At 52.6% G+C, this 10,908-nt stretch overlaps 1 protein-coding gene across 2 annotated transcripts; it reads left to right on the top strand.

Moving 5' to 3' along the window:
* The first annotated feature begins 99 nt into the window (after positions 1–99).
* On the top strand, positions 100–10,806 carry Tk1 (thymidine kinase 1). 2 transcript variants are annotated; one of them, XM_057775934.1, is made up of 7 exons: positions 100–198; positions 297–328; positions 1,196–1,306; positions 4,714–4,807; positions 9,225–9,314; positions 9,834–9,953; positions 10,038–10,806. In XM_057775934.1, the coding sequence occupies exons 1-7, from the start codon at positions 133–135 to the stop codon at positions 10,227–10,229; spliced, it is 705 nt and encodes a 234-aa protein (XP_057631917.1). In that variant the 5' UTR covers positions 100–132; the 3' UTR covers positions 10,230–10,806. The 2 variants fall into 2 exon arrangements, with proteins under 2 accessions (XP_057631917.1, XP_057631918.1); XM_057775935.1 differs by lacking the exons at positions 100–198; positions 297–328 and adding an exon at positions 670–713.
* The last annotated feature ends 102 nt before the right edge of the window (positions 10,807–10,908 follow it).

The following is a 10,908-nucleotide window of genomic DNA, read 5'->3' as shown; positions in this document are numbered from 1 at the left end:
ACATGCGCCTTGGCTTCGCCACGCTCCTACCCCTGGCTGCGATTGGTCGACTCATTTTTAAAGGAAGGCGCGAACTGGTGGAAGTTTCCCATTCTCGGACCCCAGAAGCTAAGGGTTGCTTGCACAGCCGCCATGAATTACATCAATCTGCCCACCGTGCTGCCCGTCTCCCCCAGCAAGACCCGGGGGCAGATCCAGGTACGGGGTCCCGTTCGGTCTGTGGGGGCCGGGGTGGTGGCTGGCGGCTGGCCCGGGTGTAAGCGAGCAGGGACCCCCTAAGATGACTTATCTCCTAGGTGATCCTCGGGCCCATGTTCTCAGGAAAAAGGTATTGCATGGGCCTCCGGAGCGGATGGGCCTCCCCCTGTCTGCAGACCCCGGCTCTTCTCTCTCGCCTCCCCTCCTATGGACCTGACTTGGCCGCAAACTCTACCGCCCGACCTCTGTGCTCGCCTTCCCGCCCAAATTCCTGGATGCCTGCCTCCTTCCCGCCCAAGCCACAGCCCTTTTTCCGGGGCTTCTTCTGTCCTTGCTGAGGCGAATCACATCGGGGTACCATAGAGACCCCCAGCCCACATCCCCAAAACCCGCTGGGCAACCCCGTGTGACCGCGGTGGTGGCTGGGAGGAGCCTGGACCCCTTTTCGCCAGTTTCCGCATGCATCCCCTCCCCTGCGAGCTCTCCTGAAGCCACGGAGCCCAATTTGCTCTGAGGTGAGGGTCCCTCCTCTGGGAGTCCCACCTGGAGTGAGTCCGCCCCTGCTCGCAGTTTCTTGGTTTTCTTTCTTTAGTTTTTTGGGTATTTTTTGTTTTTGACTCAGCATTTTTCTATGGCCCTGAGTGGCCTGGGGCTCGCGCTATAAACCAGGCTGGCCCTCGAACTCGGAGATCCCCCTGCCTCAGCCTCCCGAGTGATGAGATTAAAGGGGTGCCCACCATACCAGACACCCCCACTGTTCTTGAATGACCTGGTGTTACCTGAGTTTTGTCCCTTGCTCGGAGGGGGAGGCCCAGAGGCAAGAGCTTTGGCGTTTCTTTGAAAAAGCTCTGTGAAGTTCATTCATAAAACTGTTAAGTTTGTTCAGAACAGCTGGGGGTAAGTCTGGGCTAGCGGGTAAGGGTCGGGGTGGCCTTACTAGGTGGTGGCAGCGAATTGCCTTTCGCACGGGCCTCAACTGCCCTGGTACCGCTTGCAGCACGGAACTGATGAGACGCGTCCGGCGCTTCCAGATCGCCCAGAATAAATGCCTGGTCATCAAGTATGCCAAAGACACGCGCTACAGCAGCAGCTTCTGTACGCATGACCGGTCAGTCCCATCCCCGAAACCCCTAAGGCATGGGACATTCTGTCAGATGTGTGGGGGGGGGCTTTTCTAGAACCTTCTTAGGGATGGGATGCTACAGGCCTCTAAGGGACAGGGGACGAGGCCTCAAACTGAGAATGACCAGTGCCCAAATGAATATTGTGCCAGGAGAACCTGGTTTCCACTTGGGTAGATGCTGCGCCCTGCAGCCCTCATGATTGACCTCAGGGAATTCTCTCTCTAGTTGGCTCCCTGCCATCGGGTGTCCATCACCACTAAGAACGCTGGACACTACCCTTTGCAGCCGAAGGGTAGGTGGAAGCTGCATAAAGTGGTGGCGAGCCTGGGGATTGGTGTCCTGAGACACTCTTTGCTGAGTGTCCTGGGCTCACCCCAGAGCCAACACTGACCACGAGGCTGGAGCTGCAGGCCAGGGTTGCTGTAGGCTGGGCGGAGGTTGAGCAGCCTCTTGTAGGGCAGGTTTCTGAAGCAGAACAGGAAGTGGAATGTCCAGGACTTGGAACTGGGGCTGGAATTCAAGCCATGCTTCCACCAGGCTCTATGCTGTGAGCTTTACTTCCTCGTGTGTGTGACCATGGTGTCTACCACACAGGATGGGATGAGTATCCCAGAAAGCACGGGGGTGGGTGACCCAGGCAGTTCATTGCCTGTCCTCTGGTCTGCTCTACTGGGGGAGGAGGGAGCACAGGACAGCCTCGGGACAGGTCTTCACCTTCCTTCTTTTTACTCAGCTTTGTGAGTTTCAAGCTCGATTGTTCCGGCTTTGTTTGTTTTGAGTTTTGGTTTTCTGAGGCAGGATCTCTCTACAGAGCCCTGGCCGTCCTAGAACTCACAGAGATCTGCCTGCCTCCGCCTCCCTAATGCTGGGATTAAAGGCGTGCGCCAACATACCTGGCCTTCATGCTTTCATAGCAGTCCTTTACCCTTGAGACATCTCAAACCTGTTTTTGATTTATTTGCTTTTAAAAATGCTCTTTGGGTTTTTGAAACAGGTTTTTCTGTATAGCTCTGGCTGTTCTGGAATTCACTCTGTAGACCAGGCCGGCCTCAAATTCACAGAGATCCCACCTGCCTCTGCCTCCCGAGTGTGGGATTAAAGGCGTGGGCCATCCCTACTCTGCTAGTTTTAAAACCTTTTTTATCTTGTTTGAATATAGGAGTTTTGCTTGCATGTAGGTTTGCATTCCGCTTGCTTGTCTGATGCCCGAAGGTCTGAAGAGGGCATCAGATTCCTTGGGACAGGAGTTATAGATGGTTATGAGCCGCCATGTGGGTGCCAGGGATTGAGCCTAGGTCCTCTGCAAGGAAAACAAATACTCTTAACTACTGAGCCCTGTCTCCAATCTGTTTATTGAGACATTGACTCATTATGCAGCCTACGTGGGTCTTTTAACTTGTGACCCTTCCTCCTCTTCCTGGAATTACACACATCCAGTCGTGCCCCCCCCCCCATACTAGGATTGTAGACAAATTCTGCCATGCCCAGTTCCCCAGATCTTGATTGTGAGGTTGTATCTGAGGCCAGAAGGTGTTTTAAATCTGTATGCCTGCCACTACACAGTGCTTGTCTGTGTTTGGGGAAACAGCTTTTTCTGCGTTTGTTTTGAAAGTGAGGTAGACACAGGGAAGAGGGCAGGCATTGGACACAGCCCAGCATTCCTCTCCTTAGAAAGCTAGCGGACAGCGAGGGTGGGTTCCCAGTGTCCTTTAAAGGCATTCTGGAGCATATCCAAACTGGCTCTCTGAGGCCTGGGTGGGTTCTTCCTTGACGGGAAGCGGTCTGCCGCAAGGCCTGTAAGCTCTGTCAGCAGGTGGTCATGTGATGCGGAGAGTCCTTTAATCTGTGGAGGGCAATGAATGGATGGGGGATCCAGGGGGCCACTCTGCTGTCTGGCTTCCAAGCTCACCCACCATTCCGAACACTGAGACCAGGACACTTCTTGTCTAGTTGCTGCTCGTAGGCTAACACACAAACCTGTTACAGCTTTCTTGTGTGCTGGGCTCTCTTGTGGGACCAGAGAGATAGACATCTAAGTGGTTAAGGGCACTTGCTCTTGCCAAGGACCCTGGTTCAGTTCCCGGCACCCACATGGTCGCTCCAGTTCCAGGGGAACCTACACCCTCTTCACCAGATGTGCCCCTGATACACAGGCATAAATGCAGGAAAAACACTAACACACATGCCTGAAATCTTAAACTTTCGCCAGGTGTGGTGCACACCTTTAATCGCAGCCCTTGGTGGACAGAGATAGGCTGATCTCTCTGTGTTTGAGGGCAGCCTGGTCTACAGAGTGTCCAGATATCTCAAATACCTTTTGGCACTGACAACAGAACCCGGGACGTGAGCTACCAGGTGCTCCACCACTGGGCTGTAGTCCAGAATCTCCCTAAAATTTTAAATTGCATCTTACTGTGTCAATGATATAGGTCAGTGTTATCCCAGTTTTGGTTTTTTTGGTTTTTTTTGTTTGTTTGTTTGTTTGTTTTTTTGGTTTTTCGAGACAGGGTTTCTCTGTGGTTTTGGAGGCTGTCCTGGAACTAGCTCTGTAGACCAGGCTGGAACTCACAGAGATCCGCCTGCCTCTGCCTCCCAAGTGCTGGGATTAAAGGCGTGCGCCACCATCGCCCGGCTGTTATTCCGGTTTGTTTTGAATTTTAAATAAATAAAACCAGTTTTTGCTGCTTAGTATATTGTGGACCCTGGGGACTGTCCCTCCTAGAGACCTTAGCTAGAGTTGTGGCTCGGTAGTTGAGGGCTTCTGCAGCACACATACCTGATTCCCTGGAGGATTAGTTTTTGAGGTTTTGTTTTGGGTTCAGGGTTTTGTTGTTGTTGCTGAAACATTTTGTAGACCAGGCTGATTTGGAACTCACTTGCCCAGGCCTCCCAAGCTCCTGAGTGCTTCAGTTGCAGGGGTGGATGCAATACCTCACACAATTTAGGCCATGGGTTAGAATCTCGTGGCACTGGCTTGCTTGGTGCCCTCCTGTTGGCAGAGGCCCAGACGGACGCCTTGGGCATGGCCTTTTCTTATCACTCTTGGTGGGTCACCCCATAACCTAGGTCAGGCTCCTGATGACCAGTTAGTTGCCCTCACGTTCTGTTTCCCGTTCTAACCAAAGGAGAGATTTATTTCTTTTTTTTAAAAAGATAAGCATTGAAATCCCACCTGTATCTCCAAAGAAAACTTTGGAATTTTTGTTGAGCTTGGCTGTTAATTTCCAGTTAAGAGAGGTAGCCTGTATTAATTGGTTCCCCGCCCCTCCCCCATAGAAACAACACCACAGGTTGCTCTGCCGGACCATGGTAGCACCCTCTCCCCTGCATCTGTGGCCTAGGGATGCTCTGCTGCTGGCCTTGCTCATCCTCAGGCCATTTTTCTTCCCAGGAACACCATGGACGCACTGCCGGCCTGCCTGCTCCGGGATGTGGCCCAGGAGGCCCTGGGTGTGGCTGTCATTGGCATCGACGAAGGGCAGTTTGTAAGTGAGCTTGAAGCATACCCATACCCACACCCCTGACTCCTTCCCTGATTCTGAAGTTTCTCTTTCATCTTTGGGAAAGTCGGGAGTCTAGCATGTCCTTGCTGGTGTGTGAATTCCCTTGACCATGCGCCATGTAGAGTATCCTCTCCCAGAAAGGCTTGGGGAGAGCTCCACTGTGGCCTTGACCTCTGCAGTGGCTGGGCCTCCAGTCCATTAACACCAGCCTTGGCTGGGTTTGGGGGTTTGTCTGTGTGGTTTTTATTTCTAAAAGATCTTGCTCTACTCCTTTCTGGCCAACTGCATCCATGTTGGTTTGTTTTTTCCAGGGTATCCTCTGACTGGGGTGGGAGTTGTCTTTTGTGGTCTTAATTTCCCTCCCAGGCTTTGAAAGTTTGGACTAGAAGTCCCTGTCTGAATGCCTGAGCGGGGCTGAGGATGTTCCAGCGTGCACAAGGCCCTGGCTTCCGTCCCCAGTCACCCTGCTGCATGACGGGACGTGCGAACAAGCCTACAATTCTAGCCCCAGAGACAGACGAGGGAGTCAGTTCACAGTATCCTTGGCTATATAACCAGTTTGAGGTCAACCTGGGCTTCGTGGAGGCCTGTAAACCAAAAGGGTCTGGCTGCAGTTGAGGTTTAACAAATGTGCGCTCGACTCCAAAACTCAACACCCTCGATGGTTTCAGAAATATTCGTTGATGGGTAAGGGGTGCTGTAGAGTCTCCTGTGTTGGGAGACTAAGGCAGGAAGGGGATCAGGAGTTCAAGACCAACCTCAGCAACCTTGTCTGAAATAGTCTAAAATCGGGCCAGTGAGAAGGCTCAGTGGGGAAAGAAGCTTGCTGCATAAGCCTGGAGACCTGAGTCCCTGGAACCCATGAAACGGTAAAAGCAGAGAACCACCTCTACAGAGTTGTCCTGTGACTTCCACACTTGGGCTAAGGCACATGTGAGAGGACACACACACACGCAAACGGACACACACACACTCATGTGTAGACAGATAAACGGGCCGGAGAAAAGGCTCAGTCATTGAGATCACTTGCTGGCTTTGCAGGTGACCTAAGTTTGGTTTCCAGCAGGCACATTGGGCAGCTGTCTGCTTGTAACTCTAGCCCAGAGGACCTGAGACTCCTGACCTATGCGGGCACCTACATGCACGCATGTGCCCTCACATAGACACACATAACTTCGCCACGCACGCATGTGCCCTCACATAGACACACATAACTTTGCATTTTTTAAATAGCTGTCAAATAGAGACGGAATGTATCTCCCTAGCACGCAACCAGGTGACATAATAAACTACTCAGTAGAAATAATTTCTCCCTATCCTGTGGCTCCTGAAGGCTCGCTCACAAAGCTGAATAGATGTTCTGCAGGCTAGAATTTGCTGTGGCTCTCTGGCTGCCTGCTACTCTCACGTTCTACTGTGGAAGAGGCCAGGCCGATGGGGGGTGGGGGTCCCAGTCTGCTCCCTGTACACCCCCCGCTCCCCGCTCCCCACCTCAGAGTGAGGCAGCTCTGGCTGCGATGCTCCCCTGTACCAGCCCTCCCTCCCCATGCTCCGGGACAGCTCTGAGTTCATCCCACCGTGAGATGCATGCCCAGCGGTTGGCATCCGTCCATCCTTAGAGGGAAACCCTGAAGCACGGCCTTGCAGACATTGCCTGAGAGTCAGGACAGGGTACGGCCCCTCCCCTCGGGCCTGCTGCAGTAACCTGCGATTAGCTCCGCTCTCCTGGTGTTCCCAGAGGCCCAGGTCTGGCCCCAGTGTACCAGTTACCCCAGTCTGTTCCCTTTCTAACCTATAAAAGAGATTTATTTATGTGCTCCCCCCATTTAGGATTAAGAAAAAATTAATGTAATGGATACTTTGCTTTTTTTAAAAAAGATTTATTTATTTATATATGTATTTTATGCATGAGAGCTCTATCTGTATATATGCCTACATGCCAGAAGAGGGCATCAGAACCCTTTATAGATGGTTTCTGAGTCACTATGTGGTTGGGGGAATTTGAACTTGGAACCTCAGGAAGAACAGCCAATACTCTTAACCACTGAGCCATGCTTTGAATTTGGAGATGGGGCCTTGTGGTCCAGGCTGGATTAGACTCAGCCTCCTGAGTGCTGGGATTAGAGCCCTGGACCTCATGCCGGCTTCAGTGAGTGTTAATTGTGCGCGCTATATATAAATACCACAGCTATTCCATTCTACCCCCAGCTGCCAGGGCCCTGCTTGTTACAGAATTCAGGATCTCCCCATTCCTTCTGTGTCCTTGCCTTGGACAGTGGTTGAGGGTTGTCTGAGGCCGTCGAAGTCACAGCTGAGAATATAGAACCTCCCATGTGTTCGTTCGCCAGGGCCAAGTCCCACAGGCTTCTTGGCAAGAGTAGAAGCTACGCGTCCCTAAGAACTTTGTGTTTCGTTTCTCTTTGATGCAAGCAACGACAGGCACACACTAGGAAAAGGAAGTTTCCACAACAGCATCTTTGAGCCAGAGACCATTGAAACCTGCGGGGCAAACAGTAGTCATGGAACGGGGACTCTAGAGGGGACAGGGCTCCCTTGGGTCCTTTGGCAGAAGGGCTGGAGCCTGGCTGTGCTGTGGACCAGGAGGACCAGGAAACTTCAGGAACCTGCATCCTTAGTGGTGGGAGGGGCCTGGAAGGAGGGTGGTACCTCCTGACTGGTTCCCTTTGGCAGAGACTGAGCTGTGTTTTGTTGATGCTCAGATGTGACTGGGGAGGGGTCTTTACCCATGGTGGCTAGGGTACCTTGCCTGATGTTGGCCCAGGAGATTATATTCAGCCCTTGTGAGTGCCAGCCCGGCCTGGATGCTTCTAATTATAAGCATGTTTTTATAGAGCAGCCTGTGTCACATGCTGTGACTATTGTGGGAATAGCTAGGTCCAGGGACCAATCACATCCATTCCAAGTTCCTGCCCTTTGGCTGTGGCATTCTAGGCTCTGGAGACAAAACTGGAACTTCCAGCTGCCTATGTTGTTGGACTACAACTGGGAGGGACTAAGGAGGAGGAAGACACGGGTGGGGTGGGGTGTCAAAAGCAGGGTCTGAAGAACCAGGCACCGTGGCAGCACTTAGAAGGCTGAGGCTAGCCTGGACTACACAGTAACAATTAATCAAAAAAAAAAAGAAGAAAAAAAGATGGGGAGAGAATTTGGTTGGTAAGGCTCAGAGGCTCATGTCCCTAGCCCCCTGTAAAACACTGGTTATAGCCAAGTGTCCATAATCCTAGTATTAGGGAGGCAGGGGCAGGCAGGTGCCGTCCAGCCAGCCTAACTGAATCGTTGAGCTCTCAATTTAGTGAGAGACCCTGTCTCAAACACAAGGTAGACGCCGGGCGGTGGTGGCGCACGCCTTTAATCCCAGCACTTGGGAGGCAGAGGCAGGCGGATCTCTGTGAGTTCGAGACCAGCCTGGTCTACAAGAGCTAGTTCCAGGACAGGCTCCAAAACCACAGAGAAACCCTGTCTCGAAAAACCAAAAAAAAAAAAAAAAGGAAAACACAAGGTAGAAAAAGCAGGTATGGTAGCATATGCCTTTAATCTTGAGAGGCAGAGGCAAGTAGATCTCTGAGTTCAAGGGTAGCCTGGTCTATATAGCTTGAACAGGAGACAGCAAGATCAGGTGTTGGGAACAGGACAAGGGCCACCTACAGCTGTGTCAGGAGCAAGTTGGGCAAACTGCACACATGCCTCTTGCTTCCTGTTGCCAAGAACCATTCTCTCTCTCTCTGAGACAGGGTTTCTTTGTTTCCCCAGCTAGGACAGGGAACTTGCTCTGTAGACCAGGCTGGTCTTGAACTCAGCCTGTCTCTGCCTCTCGAGTACTGGGATTAAAGGAATGTGCCACCACTGCCCGGCAAAGGGCAGATTTTTTTTTTTTTTTAATGCGCTGTATGTTGTGCCCATAGAGGCCAGAAGAGGGCAATGGGGCTCCTGGAACTGGAATTGACAGATGGTGTGAGTGACCACATGGCTGCTGGCAACTGAACCAGGTCCTTTATAAGAGCAGCAAGTGCTCTTACCTGCTGAGCTGCCCAGCCCTCCCTGGAAGTCTGTTTTAAACATAAGTCAAAATGGGCTTTAGGCACAGGCTTTGTTCACTGACAGTTCGAGAAGGCAGGAACCCATGACTGGCCAGTTCCTTCAGAGGACTGTGAGGGAAGCTGTGGCCTCTCCGTTCATAGAGGCCTCTGTTGGGTGCCGAAGTCCACTGGCAAGCCTTGGGTAGCACGCTGCTGAGCCGTAAAAAGGGACTGGGTAGCAGTGGGCATGCAGATGCATGGCCTAGTCTCCAGTTCTGGGCTGACCTGCCTAATCAGGCCCATCAGGGTGTCCATGAAGGCCCTGCGCAGGGTAGCTGCCTCACTTCCTCCAACTTTTTCAGTTCCCTGACATCGTGGAATTCTGTGAACTGATGGCCAACGCAGGCAAGACAGTGATTGTGGCAGCACTAGATGGAACCTTCCAGAGAAAGGTAAAGTGTCTGACCCAGGCCTGGCAGTGGGTCCTGGAGGGAGGTAGGGCTCTGGAGCATGGGACAATCCACAAGATGTCCCCAGAAGTAGGTATGTTCAGAATAGTTGCCTGGTGGGTACTCTGAGCTGGCCAAGGGGTTGAGAGCATGAGGGTGTGGCTTTCTAGAAAAGCAGGATCCGGATGATATATCCTGAATCATAGGGTTTAAGGGAGAAGTGTTGGGGCTGGCAAGAGCTCAGGATGTGACATGCTTGTCTTGCAAAGCATGCAGACCTGCGTTTGATCCTTGGAACCCTCTTTTTAAAAATGCCAGGCGAGATGGTGTGCATTTATTACCCTACCACTGGGAGGCAGAGACAGGCAGATCTCAGCTCCCAAATAACAAAAGCAACCAAGGTGGGAGGTGCTGGAGGAACAGCCCCTAAGGCTGCTCTCTGGCCCCTCCCTGCACGCGTGAATGCAGGCAGAAAGGGAACTGCTTGGCCAAATGACCAAACGCGCCTGCTGTCCTGTGTAGGCTTTCGGCAGCATCTTGAACCTGGTGCCCCTGGCCGAGAGCGTGGTGAAGCTTACTGCCGTGTGTATGGAGTGCTTCCGGGAAGCTGCCTACACCAAGAGGCTGGGCATGGAGAAGGAGGTATCCTCACACTTCTGTCCGTGGATCGGGGCGGGCTAGGGCTCAGTCCCACCCTCATGCATCCCTTCCATGGCCCGTCCCCAGGTGGAGGTGATAGGCGGCGCAGACAAGTACCACTCCGTGTGCCGCCTGTGCTACTTTAAGAAGTCCCCCGTGCAGACGGCCGGACCAGACAACAAAGAGAACTTTCCGGTGCTGGGACAGCCTGGAGAGGCCTCAGCTGTCAGGAAGCTCTTTGCCCCTCACCAAGTCCTACAGCACAACTCTGCCAACTGAGAGGACCTGGGGCTGGAACTGCCTCACAATAGACACTGCCCTGGACGAGCTCAGCTGCTTGTCGCAGCCTTTTCTAGTTCCCTTCTGGGTTGCTGAGGTGCTTCAGCCCAGTGGGAGCCAGCGCCTGCCTGGTCCTTAGGGCTTGACATTCAGCCAGAGGTGAAGACAGAGCCACATGGTTGTTGTGACATTGGTGGTGCTGGCTTCTTCCTCCTTGGTGGCTTTCACAGCTGAGTTTCAGTCTCGCGGAGCCCCGCCCCTTACCAAGGCTCCAGCCTCCCTTTGTGCTAAGGCCTGACCTGCGCTCCCACAATGGCCCCCAGAGCCAGTATACAGTGGCGTTGGTCTGCCCTGCTCAGAGCCCCAGCCCCGTGACTCGGGGCTCTTAGAGCTGTGCTTCTTATGCTATAGCGTAAAATAATATTAAAGTTTGCTACTTGAGAGCTTATTTCTCTTTAACCTGGGTTTCCCCGAATCTTGCAGTCAGAGCCCATATGACTTGGAGGCAGGGATTTCTTCTGACTGGTTGGTTTCAGTACAGACATGGAAAAGGAACCAGGGAGAGCCCAGGGGATGGTGTTTGTTGCTGGGCCTGGGGGGTCAGGTTTTGTGAACAGGCGCTTGATAATCTGGGCTGAGGAAATCACAGACGCGCCTTGTAAAATGGGCTGTGGTAACT

This window comes from Chionomys nivalis, chromosome 7 (assembly GCF_950005125.1).
Source record: "Chionomys nivalis chromosome 7, mChiNiv1.1, whole genome shotgun sequence".
NCBI classification, from domain to species: Eukaryota; Metazoa; Chordata; class Mammalia; order Rodentia; family Cricetidae; genus Chionomys; species Chionomys nivalis.
The sequence above is the reverse complement of the archived record's forward strand: the minus strand, read 5'-3'. Positions and strand labels throughout refer to the sequence as shown.

Excerpts from the sequence above, each read along its gene's own strand:
- Tk1 (XM_057775934.1), top strand. The coding sequence starts at position 133 with ATGAATTACATCAATCTGCCCACCGTGCTGCCCGTCTCCCCCAGCAAG. Across the intron at positions 4,808-9,224 it reads GCATCGACGAAGGGCAGTTT|TTCCCTGACATCGTGGAATT; the intron begins GTAAGTGAGCTT and ends CAACTTTTTCAG. Across the intron at positions 9,954-10,037 it reads GGCTGGGCATGGAGAAGGAG|GTGGAGGTGATAGGCGGCGC; the intron begins GTATCCTCACAC and ends GCCCGTCCCCAG.